General features: G+C 38.7%; 1 protein-coding gene across 1 annotated transcript; it reads right to left on the bottom strand.

The window, feature by feature from the left end:
- Window positions 1-281: 281 nt before the first annotated feature.
- Window positions 282-10,335, bottom strand: icam3 (intercellular adhesion molecule 3). Its single transcript, XM_043233746.1, has 7 exons — window positions 10,082-10,335; window positions 8,135-8,410; window positions 7,680-8,027; window positions 7,230-7,472; window positions 2,667-2,966; window positions 2,332-2,574; window positions 282-1,941 (listed from the first exon to the last, which is right to left on the bottom strand). Exons 1-7 carry the CDS (start codon window positions 10,152-10,154, stop codon window positions 1,721-1,723), a joined length of 1,704 nt encoding a protein of 567 aa, XP_043089681.1. The 5' UTR covers window positions 10,155-10,335; the 3' UTR covers window positions 282-1,720.
- Between the last annotated feature and the right edge of the window lie 6,734 nt (window positions 10,336-17,069).

Here is a 17,069-nt window from a genome sequence, read left to right as displayed (position 1 = left end):
TTGTTTGTACTCTATAATATGTATCATTCAATCTGACAATGCATCATGGGCTACTATTTTTGGAATGGTGCCATGGTAACGAACAATTGCGCAATATCACATTACTCAACCTTATATGTCACATAGAATAATGCTTTTAAAAAAACCTATCACCTTTGTGCGGTTTCTATGGGTTAAGCTACATCGGATGGTAAAATCTTAAAAATTCTTAAAATGTAATAATAAAAAATATATAAAACACAGTAAATAGTGTTTATTTGAAAGTGTAAAAAATGATTCTGTGAAAAGAATATTTCTTTTATTATAGTTTGTTTTTAACAAATGAATGTTTTTAACAAAATCAAATAATCAGATTCAAAAGTCATGTGCTTACAAGGACAGACAGTATAAATTCCCATAAAACTTAAAACCCACCAGAACATGGGCGAGATTACATTCATATCAAAATTAAACATATTCAGTGATAAACTTAAAAAGATGGAACTTCTGTCATCGTTTTTTTCATCCTCATGTTTGTATAACTGAAAAGGTACATTTTTCACAAACTTGTACGGCAGCAATTTAAAGTGACCGCATGAATCAAAATGAAAACAAACGTACAAACGCTTCAGAACATGTACTTGTCTGGGCTATGTTTATGGTAATTTTTTTTAAATCATCAAAGCACAACATGAGGGTGAGTAAATGAGGACAGAACTGTCCTTACTGTTTTAGGCTAATATGCTTTGAACATAATTATACAGCTTGAGCCATAAAACTGGCACACATACTCTATGATAAGCATCACTGACACAAACTCTGAGGTCCAAATATTTTCCCACAGGTTCAGCATAAGAAACCTCCTACGCAAGCTTTCACTTCTTCACAGTCACCGTGTGCTATATTTCCACCTTCTTAAGTGTGGATTTGACCAAAATAGAAACGTTGAACAAATACTTTGTTTAACCAAGTAACACACTTAATTATGTGTCTTTCACAAGTGGCACTTACATATAATCAGACTAAGCAAATAGTGTGCCTATTTAGCATACTGTCTGAAGGCAGGACACCGAGCTCCCAGAGAAGTCCCCCATGTCCCAATCTGGGACAGGATAGGATCCCCAGAAGAGTTGGGGTGGAGGTCGGACACCTGAAATCTGTCGTGAAACAGAAGTTGGCTGTATTTATATTTACTATTGTGCTTAATTGGTTGGTTATCTGAATGCACTCCTGCCACACTTTGTTAATAAAACATAATTTTTATATATATATCTTTTAACAAAACACAGGTATTGAAACTGACCAATGTGTCAGAGACAAAAGAACAGTCTTGTTACAATTTAACAAGTACCTTCCCTTAAATGACGTACAAAGCAAACAGTACTCAAGCGATGCCGCTTTGAACATTCACAAGATCGTGGATTCCTGAAAACGTCCACTGAAGGTCCGTCGGTTTGAGATCCTTCAGCACTTCTTCGTCATCTGCTCTGACACATATCTTTTTTTCTGGTCCACTAAGATTGCTGAAAACTAAAAAGTTTAGTTTGCGATGGAATTATCAGTTGATAAAATCTGGATCTAGGAGTGGAGCGAATGAACAGGTGCTCCTTGAAATAAAAAAATAATGGAGCCACGAAGAAACCAGCCACGAAGTAGAGAGGGCTAGAGACTTCCAGTGATTAAAAATCCCTTTTTGGACACTTGGACTCTGGAGATGCGCCAAACCCAGGGACTTCATTCCCTAAGCAAGGATATTGCTCTGAGAGAGTTTCTTCATAGGAATTGGGTTGTGTTTGCCATTCTGTGCTACGTTTCCATTTTGCGCAGCAGGCTTGGCATCCTTCAAGCTATAATGGCCCATCTTGGCTGCTTTGTAGTAGATAGAGTAGATGAAGACGAAGATGACTGAGATGAATGCCACAATGACTGCAATAAGTCCTGCTATTAAGGGCAGGTAGTCCTCTGTGTCGAGAGAAATGAAGCACAACAAAGATCAGGCAAAAGCAAACAAATAGTCTAGACAGGCAAGTGTTAAAATTGCAGAACAAAACACATACTTTAGAACCAAATTTGAAAAAGCAAAAAGATTATTCATAGCAAGTGTACACGTGCAATCAACATATTGAAATGCATTCTAGCAACAGCAGTGTCTCTTCATTTTCTGTGATGCACTATTTCCATTGCACATTTGGTCTAGTGTGAATGTTTGATCTGATCAACATTACACTTTTGAAACATCCCCATATTTGAAAAAAAAGTACATGTAAGTGCAACAAAGTACACCCCCATAAAAAAAAAAAGAAGAAGAAAAAAATTTGTTGTAAATGTTAACCAAAACATATGCATGCTTACCTTTTAATACAACTTTCACATGTCTGGTGGTCGTGCCAGCAGAACTGTTTGCTGTGCAGGACACATTCTCAGGTGTTGACTCTGTTATATTAAGAGTGTCGCTGTTAACCGTGCGATCTGTGCCGAGGATCCAGGTGATTGTTGGCTTCGGGTTTCCTTCGGCTTCGCAAACCAGAACCTCTGGATAACCTCGGAATACAGGCACTCTGGAGGGCAGTTTGGTCTCGTTGATGATCGGTTTATCTAGAGGAAAGGGCACAGACGGGTTTCAAGTGATAAAAATGAAGACCACTGAAATATCTGCAAAGTAAACCTGGACAAGTTATTGTACATACAATGTACAGTAATGTTGAGACGATTTGATGCCATTGTTTGATAACGGTGAAGTCCCTCTGATTTCAGTTCTACTTCACACCAGTATTGAGCTCCATCGTCAGTTTTGCTCGGATGGATCTTGAGTTTATATGTGCCGTTGACTGAAGACATGTTGTTTTCAGTGGAGATGATTTTATTCAGTTTGTACCATCTCACAACAACACTCTTAGATGGATCCATATTGAGAACGTCACACTGGAGTTCATACGGCTTGCCTGCTATCATTGGTCCGGTGTGATTCACAAAGCTGATGGAAATATCTGCAAGACACGTTAAGCATAATAGATTAGCTGAAAGACCAAATACTTCAAATAACCGCTAAATACAATTTATTTTAATTTTATAGAACGGGAAAACAATTACAGAAATTTTGTGCTGTCAAAAGATTAATTTCATCTAATGGGGTCCAAAATAAGTTTTTGTTTACATAATATAGGTGTGTAGTGTATATTTATTACGTACAGGTGCTGGTCATATAATTAGAATATCATCAAAAAGTTAATTTATTTCACTGATTCCATTCAAAAAGAAATTAAAATTCATTCATTACACACAGACTGATACATTTCAAATGTTTATTTCTTTTCATTTTGATGATTACAACCGACAACTAATGAAAATCCCAAATTCAGTATCTCAGAAAATTAGAATATTGTGAAAAGGTTCGATATTGAAGACACCTGGTGCCACACTCTAATCAGCTGATTAACTCAAAACACCTGCGAAGGCCTTTAAAGGCCCATAAACCCATGGGGAAGACTGCTGACTTGACACTCGCCTGCAGTAATTCAGGCAACTGAGTAATGAGTTCTGTACATAAACAAAAACTTGTTTTGATGTAATTAATCATGATTTATCATTTGACAGCACTAGAGACTTTTCCTGTTGTTGACTGTAGCCAACTGTTGCTTTGTCACAAGGTTTCTATTTGGCACTGTATCTATTGTTTTTGACCATCAACAGTTTCAAAACAGAGTCGCCATCTATTTTTCCAGTACACCAAAGTTTACGATACCAAGTCCAACACATTCAACTCCAATACATCCCTTTTACCTCTACAAACCCTAAAACAAGCCCACACTAACAGGTTTTACTACAAAAGAAAAAAAAGAAGTTACTACTAAAACGTGGTCGCTACAGTTAAACCGCTATAGTAACCACAGATTAACTATTGTTTTGCTGCACTAGCAACTACTTCTACTAAAACTGTAGTAAATATAAATAGTAGGCCTAATCAATACACCGAAATACATGGTTACTACACATTTGCTACAATAAAACCAGGGTTAATTTGAGGGAGTAACGACAGTTCAACTAAACTGTTAAGATTCCTCGTAAATGCTACAGCTGTGGGAGAGCCCTAACTTAAGTCTAACGGTAAATACAGTTAATTTTAGCTCTACAGTATATTTGCATTGCCGACAGGCTGCGGTTAAACTTTTAAATGCAGAATGTTAATGATTACAAACACGGCTTATTTATCTTGTTTGGCAACGTTATTCTATCGCTATTTAAACAGTGTTACTCAAAGTGTTTCCAGAAGCGAGTCAGAGCGGGGGGAAAGACCGGGGCCTTTTAATCACTCTTTTAACTTATTTATATCCTCTTCCTCAAATTCAACACGAAAAAACTGTGCTGATATCATATCATATCATATATCATTATATAAATCGTTATATCGTTATAAACGCCCTACCATTCAAGGCGTACCGCAGCGATAGCAGATCCAAAATAAGACACGTGAAGAGAATCCGATCGCTCGACGCCGTCATTTTTAGTTGTAGCTGCGCCGCGTCGAAGTCGTTTTAACCGGCCAACGGCGTTTAACTGTTCAAGCGGTCGCACAACACACGGTCTCGGACCTTTCATTTATCGCAGGAAACCACAGCCCAGGCTTCCTTCGCATAGCTGCCTGTTTTAGTTAATGCCATCCCTCCCCCCCACGCACACATCCCTCTAAAAGTGCACGTTGCAACTTTATTCATTTGCGCCCTGTCACGACGAAACCGTTTCACCTCTCTTTTAGACGAAGGCGAAGTCGCATTAAGCGCTTAAGTGCCACGTTTGAAAACCACAGCTCTTTACAGCTCAGCTCATTTCGCTCCGTTGTCGACACATCCTCGAGCTCAGATATAAATAATGGTGGGTCTATATAAAAACACGGTTTCGCTTCGCTTCCCACAAGGCTTTCTGTGTCAGAGTATGAGTCATAATGGACCCCCACAGACACTGTCTTGCCTAATGCGTACTTCTCTACTGTACTGTATGCAGAAAGGATTAAATACACGAGATTCCTAAAAGTGTTCAACCCCACATAAGTGTCCTTGTGACTGAATTGCAGGAGTTAACAGAAACAGATCTGTTGTTTCAGCGTGCATCCCTCAGGCTCGAGCTGAATAGAGCATTCAGCAGTGCTCTTCAGTAAAGTGTGCCTTACAAATAATGAAGCTACAGAATCAAACAAGTGGTAACTAATTCCGAGTGACCAGCTAAAGTGAATGAATGGTATTTCTGACGGGGTTTAAATGATGCGCATCCACATGCACTGAAAACTCAGTTATTTTATTTGAGACAGGAAATCAGAGTAAACAAGAGTGAACATGTTTTTGTATTTGCACAGGCGTCAATGCATAAGCCAGCAAAAAAAAAATCATACAAAGAACCTGCACTGGTTAGGGCTTACAAACTAGTTTCATGCTTTGACCAATTCCATATACATGCAAGCTCATGAAAAATGCATTTGGGCTATTGCGGAGTACATCAGGCAGGTTTAGAGCCATCTAAAACAAAGAGGCCTAGCTATACTCAGTCTTTGCAAGCAACAGCAGCAAAAAAAAACTTTAGTGGTGCATAACTGGTAAAGTGTTTTACTTTTGATTTAAATTTTTAAAATTTTTATTATCAATTTTTTATCATCTTACAATATTAATGAGTGAAAATGAAATTTTGTGTGTGTGTGTATATATATATATATATATATATATATATATATATATATATATATATATTTTTATTTACAGAGAGATCAGAGAAATTTACAGAAAAAATGTAAATAAATATTTAAAATGTATATATATATATATAAAACGAAAAACATATATATACATACACTGTACATCATATCAGGCATATATATCATTCCAAATATGTATATATGTTGTTCTGAATCATCTAATGTTAGTAACCTAGACAGTTAAATTCAGTTAGGTGCCTTATTTAAGTAGAACTTCACACTACAACCATTCATTCATCTTGTGATCATCTGTAGAAAGCATTGTCTGTAAGTGTTTTGTGGTTAAATTGTATTCAATTTAATGAATTTGTTGTTTACAAAGCAACAAAACAACTATATACAATAAATAACAGTAAATTGAGACATTATTATATTCTTAGACTTAACTATAGCTACACTATAGCTTTCCTTTCTGAAGTTTCAGCATACAGTTAACAAGGCGTTTACGTGCTGGAAAGAGTTTATCTGTCTAACTTCGGGAAGAGAGACACCAAAGTGAACATATTCAGAACTATCTATATGCCTGATACACACAACATAGGTATATTATCTTTATAAAAATATAAAGAATCAAATAAATGCCTAAAATGGATGCTACTTAACCATTTGTAGTTGCTCAACAAGCTCTCAGCACAATCTGATCCGACTGATCTGACTGCAGACAGGCTCAGCAGATGGATCCAAAATCAGGGAAACATAATCAAAGCAGAGATATTGCTCTAAAGTGTTCCTTCATAGGGACTGTTCTGGCTGCACTAAGAGTTCGTTATGTGCTTTAGGGTTCTTCACATCATAATGGCCCCTCTTGAGTTTTTTGTAGCGGGTCAAGTAGATGACGATGACAAGGATGATGAAGACCACCGCTACAGCAACAACAATGACTAATATTATGGGTATGTAATTCTCTGTGTCAAAAAAAAAAGATTTATGAGTAAATCAGCAATTTAGTGAATGAAATTCACGCAAGCAAAACGTGGGATAGCTCTCTATCCTGCATCATGCATGCTAATCTAAATAAGTCTATAATGCGAAACAATGATACAAGCCATAAAACTAAAATATAGTAAGCCATAATGTAATCACAGTGCCACTAACACCGCAAGCAGAGTATTGCAAAACCAGCGAACCAAGCACTTTGTTAAAGACCAAAGAACTAAACGCAAAAGATGCTGTGAAACAATCAGAAAGCATGTAAAATGGTTTAAGAAGGAAGAATGAAATTTGCATTAGTCAGAGACAAAAAGGTAAAAGACCAAAAAGAATCAATCACATGCATTTGTGATTTTTAAGGGAGGAACTTCAAATGACGTTATATGAAATCTATCCTGACAACATACTATTCAATAGCTTTTTCATAATTTGCAAAATTAATATAACCAATATATATTTTGTTTAACATCAGGCCAACAAATACAAAACAATTGTGAAAGCCACAATTCCTTTCCATACTCATGTCAGAATTACTAAACTGAAACATGATTAATGAAACGACACACAAATGCATAATTACCTTGTATGGAGACAGTTACATGTCTGGTGGTTGTGCCAACAGAATTGTTTGCAGTGCAGGACACAGGGTGAGGTGTTGACTCGGTTACAGTAAGATTTTTACTGTAAATGATTGAATTTGTGCCAAGGGTCCAGCTGATTGTTGGTTTTGGGTTTCCCTTAGCTTCACAAACAATCTCCTCTGAATAACCGCGAATCACATGTACTAAGGAGGGCAGTTTGGTCTCATTGATGATCGGTTTAACTATAGGAAGGATCCAAAAAACACAGGTTAAGAGCTTTTGCATCTGCGTAACGCATCTTATATTTCTGTAAAAAACTACTCAAATTCAGATATTTTAAAAAACACATCCCTATTACTACACAACTTGACACACAACTAAAGGTGTGCTTGATTCAGACATGTTATCATATTCTAAAAAGATTAATCATAGAAGCTAACAGATCTTACAATGTACAGTAACGCTGAGAGGATCTGATGAGTTTGTGGGATGAGGCTGAGGTCCTTCTGCTCCCAGTTCCAGCTCTGCTACACACTTATATTGAGCTCCATCATCAGCTCGGTCTGGACGGATCAGGAGTGTAGCAGTTTCATTCACTGGAGTCCGGATGGTGTCATTATTAAAGGTGGTTTGATTAAAGGTGGTTTGATGCAGCAGAGTCTGTCCTTTGTACCATTTGACAGTGAGATACTGAACAGGAGCCACACCGAGAACGTCACACTGGAGCTCATACTCCTCTCCCTCCATCATTGGTCCGCTGTGATCCACAGTGCTGATGGACACACTGTCTGGAGTCTCTGTGGAGGAAAGATTTACACGCTCTGACATCTGCTGTGATGATGACTCTACATTTATTAGATATATCTGAGAATGAACAGAAAAACAGAGTAACAGAGAAACTTACTGTAAACAGTGACTGGGAGCTTTACTAAACACTGATGCAGCTTATCTCCTTTTTTATAGTTTATGAAGCAATATGGATCAATGTCCCATTCTGTCAGTTCTGACACTCTCCATGTGATCAGACTCTTGTCTCTGATCATGGACACTGATCCCTGACTGGCTTCCCATCCAATCCCTTCATGCTGGACTGAAGTGCTACAGTCAGCTGTAACTGAACTGCCGTGTCTCACAACAACTCTCTCTGGGCTGAGCTGAATAGGGCAGTCAGTCTGAGTACCTGTTAAACACATTTTTACAATAACATTTTTATATAACCAGTTCAGAAATATGTGTGTGTACGCGTGCGTTTTTGTGACATATGACATACACAACTTTGAATAATGACGTGTATGATACGTATTACAAGGAGAAGGTGACTTACGAGGGCATTACCTCAAGTCCCCACTTTTCAAAATGCTTATAAATCATAGAGAGTGAGTTTTAATTAGTAGTTTCCTGTATGGGGTAGGTTTAGGTGTAGGGTTGGTGTGGGACAAAAGCACATTCAGTTTGTACAGTATAAAAACTATTACGCCTATGAAATGTCCACAATTCACAAAACAAACGTGCGTGACAACAAAGACCATCATTGTTGATCGTGCAAAACAGCTCCCCAAAATCACTATAACTTCTGAATATTTAGCCTAAAATCCACTTCTTTGCAAAAGTATTGCTACTAACATACATTCTTTCAATAGTATTTACATTATTGACAGCGTGGCTCTGTTGTAGCCAATAAATAAAATAATTTTAGCGTGTATGTCAAAAGGTTATGTATTTAATATTCTGTTTAATTTGACCTAGATGGGGGTCATAATAAGAGGCCGGCCATGGGAAGTAAAACAAAACGTAAACAATTATTTTAAAAAAAATAATGTTTAATGTTATTCTTCCGAATTCTTCTTTTGATTAGAAATGTCGTTTTGTATTCATAATAGTTTGATCTCAATTGATCTATCACCCAATAAACAAGGACTTGAAAAAGGGCCAAGCAGTGAAAGTGAAAGGCGTAAAATTACCAAACCCCTCGACAATCCTTCACAAAGCAAGTAGCGCTCAGTGCAAAAACCAATGGAAAGGACATCTGGGCGTAATGGGTGGAGTTATGTTTAGCGATATGGGACATCGGATATTTGATATTGGATTTGTGGGGTTGTATCTGCTTGATGAGGTAAAGTTAATGTAAAAGTGTGTCTAATGTGAGCCTACACAGTCCGTTCAGCGCATTTAAGGGCCATTTAAACGTACAGCTTACCTCGCATGGTTGTGTAAAGTTTTTAAGAGATTTGAAATTGCGAGTATTGCGTCCTCCTCCGGTAGGCTTTTAACGTTACAGGTGGCTAAAAAAAAACCCTCCGGTGCCAAACGCAGATACATTAAGTCTACTCAACAAGAGTCGTGTCTTTGAAGTACTTATATAATACAGAAGTCTTTAGGCGCTTAAAAGTAACTATAAAACCGACAGGCTCGTTTTTTCCCCTAGACAATAGACAAGCGTTTTGCTGATAAAGTAACCATGGCAACACGCGGTTCGAGTTTTTCCGTTAGGACTTGACTAGTAACGTAACCCGGCGTTACGAAGATTAAAATGTCTAAAAAGTTGTTTTAAAAAATCTGACTGCTCTTAAAGTCGTAACGTTGCCTGTTCGCTGTCTTTACCTGTGAGCTAATTCAGAAAAGACGGCATTTCAGTAGGCTACCATGCTACTGGACGGGCAGGGACAGCCTTTTGTTGACGTTAGGTATCAAGATAATGATAATGATGTTTCATGATAATGCTAGTGTCAACGAACATTTCCGTATATGTTGACTCGGTGACATCCAGAGCACGGGAGCTAAGAAACCGAGCGGAGCATTCATTCTGTAAACTTTGCAGACTGTTCAAACGAAATAGTTTGAAAACACTTACCTAGTGAGAAACACCATGCCCAAATATAGAAGACCCAAAAAGATGCGGCGAGAGAAAGCGACCCCTTCTGCATTTTAAAACAACGTTAAAGTCCTGTGCTTTAGAAACGAGATGTCCTTCTCCCGTTGGAGATCTGTGATACACTTCAACCAGTGAGTTGATAAAAGTGAGAATGACCACGTGTTTGGTCAGCAGTACTGCCCTTCCTCTGGTAAAGAAGTGAGGAGGAGGATTACTGGAATGCCCCTTGATTATTTGTAGCTACTATCACTTTAGCTCCATCTTATAGCTATCGCATAACTTCCACATTTACAGTGACACACTGGAATTTACCAAGAGTTCCCATTTTTTTTTCTTTGCTACTGTATTAAAAATACGGCTGTGAGTAAAAACGTTTTTATATGTGGGTAAGCTATCTAGTGCTAATCAAAACTCTTATTCAAAACTAATTCATATGTGCTTATAACCAAATAGTGCTTTTGCAACAGCACTTAAACAAATGAACACGATAAAACCACACATTCAGATGTTTGCTTTCTTCGTGTAATGTGACATTGTGTCTCACCGAGACGTTAGCATACGCAGATAGGGAAAATTCACTAGATTACTAAAGTCTTATCCGGTCTTCCGTGTTTCTTAGATCTACTTTATGAAATTCAGAGCTGCTAAACTTTTTTTCATTCAAGTTGTCATGGGATACTGAACGGGATATGTTGTTTAAATCATTGCTGGCCTGGTACAGTTACAGACGTTTATTTCTCTCTGTTAGTTTTAGGCACGGTTCCCGAACATCTGATTAATTTGTATGGGGACATAAGAAAAAAAAGAAAAGTGTTTCTTGAGAGCCCGGAAAGGTGGGGGGAAGTTGGACTGATTCTGATAAGCATTCAGGAAGCATTAAAGTCTCTGAGGTTGAGTTTTTGGAGTATTGAGTTCTCTCTGAATAACAGAGTATCCTGTGTCTTCTCAGTGAACTGAGGCGAAGCTTTAATACCCAACAAGCCATCTCAAAAGTAGGCTTTGTTGTTAATGTCCACATTTGTGCTTAGGTTAAAACGGGACAACTCGTAATGAGGCATCTATTTTAACGAAATCTAATGAGAACTGCAACATAGATTTATTTATTTCTTTGAAGTCAGGGAGAGGAGGGCTTTATAGTCTGAGGCGGGGGAGAAAGGAATGCATTGAGACAGCAGGGTAGATAACACAGATTAAGAGAGCATTCTTGAGTCTCTGCATAAGCAACAGCACGCCAGAAAGGGAGGTGTTGTAACACATTCAGACCAACGGCACGTAATAATGCTTTTATACAACACGTCAATACCCAACAGAGTGACTTACATTTAACTGACTCATGAATGACTCATAAAACAGAGTCACTAAAAAAACACCCCTACTATGCTGCTGGATTCCAATCTGGGGACTGGAATATTGTTGCATTGATCCTATCCTGGCATATGTTTGCCCAAAACCAACTACGTTGGGTTTAATGGAACTAATTACTATATAGCTAACAACCATTTTGGGATAGCAGGATGATGGTGGAACACGGTGGCTACACGATCGATTTTTAAAATCTAATCAGAATTTGAATTTGTAGGTAGCCTATAATACAGCAACAAAATGGACAGCATACACTAAATGGCCCGAGGGTTACACACGCCGACTTTAATCGTTCCGAACGCGGCAAACTCGCGGAAACATGAGCCTTGTTGCTAGAGGATGTACTGTATATGACATTTTTTTCTAAAATGAATTAAAAACTGAACGTGTTTGATATCCTCCGACTGGTCGAATTCATACCATACAAACCAGAACAAAGCCCTGTTTTTTTCCTACTGTATTCCAGCCAAAACAAATAAGCCATTTGGAGTCCTCTGAAGGTCTTTCGACGAGGGCGTAGCCGTGATAAAGGGCAGCGATAAAGTATACTTCTCAGATACAAACAGCCACCATCAGGGTCAGAATTTTTGCGTCCCACAGTGCTTCTCCGCTCTTGTTTGTTTTCTCTTCGTCTATGTAACATTCACCTGCGTTGATCCCACACAACTTCATACACTTCATGGTTCTTTATATTTAGTCATGTTAACATAATATGAAACCCTCTACTGAGATGGCGTTTTTTGGTTATGGCAAGTGTCTATAAAAACAGCACCATACTGTATTTGGTTTTTGGCGTATGGTACGTTCAATGTATTGCATTGCTGTTTAACAAACTAATGATAAAACATATTCCTAAAACACATTCAGTGGATAAAAACTCGATAAAACAAAGTTGTTAGCCGTTTAGATTATTAAATAATCTAATTATTAGCCATTTTTAAAGACTATCCCTCTTTAAAGACTATCCCTGATTATTTTCATCCATGTTGAATTCAAAATGGCATCCATCCCGATTAAGGTCTATTGTTCATACAGATTTCACCGAAACATTGGCATGTAACTCGCTCTGCCCTGTTTGAACATTAGCTATAACAATTACTACATTAAAACAACAGACCATACTGTTCTGTTTATTATAAGCACACCGCACACTGTAATCTTTAAATGCACAAGCTCTTTAATATTGGGTCATTTCTGAATAACGGTCCACTGTTTTTATCTTTCATCTGTAAAAAAAAAAAAAAAAAAAAAAACCTAACCACTGAACATCCACCCTGAAAAGCAGAAACACTGAGGTAATAATACAGGAACTTTTTTTAAAAAAAGGCTAAAAAAATGATGAACTATGAACTATGTTATCTCAGGTCTTGAACTGTGAGTTGTTCTTCCAGAGGATAATTTGTCCTTTCCGGGAAAAGGCTTGTTTCCACACTCCAGCAGGTCTTTGGGAATGTTCCATTTTTATTAATTTATTCCTGCCTCCACTCAAGGACTCAAACAGGAATGTCATCCTGGCACTTACAGATACGCAATTCTATTGTAATTGTACATTTTTTTCCACACTGCATTCGTGGAATTAACAAGAGGAGGAGAAGTCTGACTTGCTGGAAAAAGTGGACTGCACACGGAGATTTCGTAATAGGTCTAAGGTGACAGGATATTTCAGTTCCTTCCCTCGGTGAATGCCAAAGGTCCACGAAACAATAAAATATGTAGGAAACTGTATTGAAGCCCATGCTGTGACATAATTTCTCTCTACTTTTCAGGACAATCCTTTGATTTATAGGTTTATTGTACAAGCCTTTCTCTTCTTCTTCTTCTTCTTCTTCTTCTTCTTCTTCTTCTTCTTCTTCTTCTTCTTCTTCTTCTAAAGCTTTAAAAAGAAGCCTGGCTGAGCAAGGAAAAGGGGGCTTGCTGAGAGGTCACGTGATTTCTGGTATGAACTCACTTACCAGCCTTGGCCATCCTGCCAAAATCCCCTTTCATTCTGTGATCTTTTACACTTAACATGATGACTCAAAGTTAACACTGTGAAATGAAAACATGTGATTGCTGTGATGTTGTATTTTCCTTTTTACACTGCACATCCTGTTCAGTTTCCACAGATGAAGGATTTTTTGTTGTTGTTATTAAACAAAGATGTCAGCACAGGCAAATGCTGTTTGTGTCATTAAAAAAGGACATTTTTATAAGTGAAAAGATTTTTTGTGATGCAATTATGAGAATACTGCTTATTTTTCATATGTTTCAGGTTAAAGACAATTTCACATATATTTAGAAAATGCATTCGTTTTTTTTTATGCAGATTAAAACAAAATTGTTACACTTCTTATACCAATGAATATTTCTCAGGGAACTAATTAATTCATTAGTTGTGGGGTTTTTTTCAACAAGTAAACCTGATTTTGGTTTAATGCAAACCAATTCACGAAAGAGCAAAAATAGTCCAACTTATCAAACAAATAATGTTTAGACTAACAAATATTCTAATTAACAAACAGTGTAAACAGATTCAAGTTTAAGCGTAAACAGTCTTCTCTAAACGCACGTTCATGAAAGATACCGCTGTCTTGAGAAGTTCATAGTTCATCCTTCAATAGTTGACCTATGAAAGGGGTTTTCTTGTGTCAGATGACACCAGCAGCTAGAGCAAAATAGTAGCTTTATAGGGGATGTACAGCTGCAGTTCATATGAAGCACATGAATACAAGAATTGTTCGTGAAAACCTTACGCAAGAATCTCCAGAACAATGGCTCCATCTAGCGGTTACATTTTAAAAAGTATTTTTTTTAGCTGTTTAAGTTTTAAATTATGGCAATACCTAATGCTAAACCTACATTCATTTAGTTAAATGCATTTATAAACATTTATAAAACGCTTTATATATACTTTATATAGTTGCCTTCCCTCAACTGTAATTTTGCCAAATTATGCAAAGGTGTTATTATTACCTGTGTGCACATATAGCAGTAAAACAAAACAATAACTACACAATTTAATTTTATCTAAAGAGAGGAAAAAAGACGAAAAACGTCAATGTTTTGTTTGCACTTCAGCTGATAAAATGAAACTTACAGCAACAATTGTTTTCACGACACAAGATGGCGCCAGGTAACGCTCAATACGGTCGCTAATACACGTAGCAGATTTACGTGACTTTTGTTTCCACAGATAAATGAACTTTCTGTGATTTGGTTCAATCGGTGGTTGCTAACAGGCGGTTTGTCCAATAGTATAGGGTGATCCAAACATCCAACAGTTTCATGTTTCTCCAGGATTTAGGAAACATCAGCAATGGCAACCACAAGAACCTCAGACAACCATTCTGGTCGTGAAAGTGTGGTTAGGCTCATGAGGACATGATTAAGTATGTCAAACAGACTTCTTCAGGTCTTTTCTGCTAGTTTTTCATGTCTTTAATGTTTTTACGCTCTACCTCAGTGATGCAGAGAGCTGAGTTCTGCTACAGATTTATGATTGACTTACGCGTGCACTGAGATTAAGTGCAGACGTTTTAGCAGTTTCCACTACTTACAACCCCCACAGTAGTTGATTGTATCTACCTGTGGAAATATAGACAGGTTTCACAAGTTTTACCCAAAATAGCAAATTAAAACGCTTTATTATTGAGAAGGATGCTGAACTATTTTTATTCTTTTCAATACTTTAACTCAGAGAAACTATGAGAGAGTGCCTTTAATGTTTGTTTGTTTTGGGTGGGCTCCACAGTGTGTGTTGCAGATGGACATACTCTCACAGAGTTCCTCCGTTCTGTTAATGCAAGATATTTTGTATGTTTTTTCCTACACTCAATTGACATTTGTTAGAGAAGGCCCTATATATATATTAAGACTGAATGAAAGGTGCTGTTTTTTATCAGAAGGACTAACATAGTATACCAACAGGCTAAAGGTTTTGTGGATTTGGTCATTCCCCAGTGGCCCTTTCCAGCCCTGTGCTGAGGCAGAGATTAAAGCCAGCCGGCCTGTTTTTCTCAGACTCAGACTAAATCCCACCCTCTCTTCTTCCTGTGAGAACACTCTGTCTCAGACAGATCTCGCACTCTCTCCAAGGGAGAAAGCAAGGTCAAGCGGACCTGCACTTGAAGGTCGCTGTGCATTCTCCCTTGGGGAAGATGCAGCACTTGTCTCCGACGGTAAAGCCCTCAGAAGCATCATGAAAACGGGTGTCGGAGAAAAGCCAGTACAGCATCACCTAAAGATCAGCCTGTTACAAGAGCAATCGACTTTGGAATTGGAGGAATTTGAGGCAAATGCACACCATTTGAGCCCTGAAATTTGAGTGGACGCTTTGCACAGCTCAGATACCCATGCCTTGCCTCCCAGCCTCTCATTGCCCTCCCCAGAGCCTTAATAAAACAAACAGGTCACGTGGTCAGGTCACATTCCCATGAGTTTATCTGACGATTAGAGATCTGAAAAGCCATTAATAAAGAAGGCCATCCTTTTACAAATCGCATCTACACCTCTCTTGGTTCACTTTGTGGTGTAAATGGCATGGGAATCGGAATACAAGCTAAACCAGATTGAGAAAAGAATTTGGCTTTCTGTCCCTTTTGACCTTCAGCCGTGCTGATCGGAGATCAGTGGCTTGTGACTGCGGTGGGAGACGTGTATGTAAAAAGGGAAAGAGACTACAGACTCGAACCTTTCCCTCTCAAAGGCCCCCAGGGCGTCGTTAGGACTCCCGCGAGAGGGGTACTTCCAATGTTGGGTACGGCCATTGAAGAGCGCATCTGGAAAGCATTAGTCTATTATTGCCCATGCAGGGCTGAGAGAGAAGGCCTATCTCATGGGGAGAGTGCGACGTCATTATTCCACTGCAGCGTGGGTCTGAAATAGTGTTAGGTCAAACGTGTATGCGTGAGAGGCAGCTAACAGATGAAGAGATACGTAAGCATTTGTGTATGACTCTTTGTTCGAAGGACTGGCATTTTCATTTTGTAGAAGGAAGTGGAAAGCGGCATCCTTGGCAACAGAGCTTCTCCATCTGGACCACGAGCTTGAACAAGATGGCTTTGTATGCTCGCTCGCCCCCCCTACCAAAAAGGAGTGTGGCGTGCCAGGTGCTCGGCCTTCTTCCTTAGCGACATCAGCCCAGCTGCGATTGGACGCCAAATATACAGTTCATTTCATTGAACTCTGCACAGACAGTACATTCATGCGTTGAGCGATTTGGCCTTCATCTGGTTTGGATTTGTCAATAGGCTTAGTATTCTGTAGTTTTTGTCCTGCACCATCTGCATCAAAGGCCTTGTGCCTGAGGGGCGGGTGGTGAGATACTACAGCGCCGTTCGTTACTTAACCATATTCATCAGCGATATGGACCCTCCCTCCTGTAAGGCGTAGTTCGAGGACCCATCTGCAACAGTGGGCGATCACAACTTGATCTCACACTCAGTGTTACTGACAATTTCCACCCCATAATGTGAGATCACACCGAGTTTGGGCTGAACGCCCAGAGCCTGGACGATACAGTCCTCACAGTCACCTCCAAACCCCCCTGCAGAGGCCAGTTCCGTCACTCCTCCGCCTCCCCCCTCGTTCATCCCCTCCATCTCCTTCCCAGGAGTCCCTGACTATA

Source organism: Puntigrus tetrazona, chromosome 3, assembly GCF_018831695.1.
Source record: "Puntigrus tetrazona isolate hp1 chromosome 3, ASM1883169v1, whole genome shotgun sequence".
Classification (NCBI taxonomy): domain Eukaryota; kingdom Metazoa; phylum Chordata; class Actinopteri; order Cypriniformes; family Cyprinidae; genus Puntigrus; species Puntigrus tetrazona.
The sequence above is the reverse complement of the archived record's forward strand: the minus strand, read 5'-3'. Positions and strand labels throughout refer to the sequence as shown.

Excerpts from the sequence above, each read along its gene's own strand:
- icam3 (XM_043233746.1), bottom strand. The coding sequence starts at position 10,154 with ATGCAGAAGGGGTCGCTTTCTCTCGCCGCATCTTTTTGGGTCTTCTAT. Across the intron at positions 8,411-10,081 it reads GGCATGGTGTTTCTCACTAG|GTACTCAGACTGACTGCCCT; the intron begins GTAAGTGTTTTC and ends TGTGTTTAACAG. Across the intron at positions 8,028-8,134 it reads GCTCCCAGTCACTGTTTACA|AGACTCCAGACAGTGTGTCC; the intron begins GTAAGTTTCTCT and ends TTTCCTCCACAG.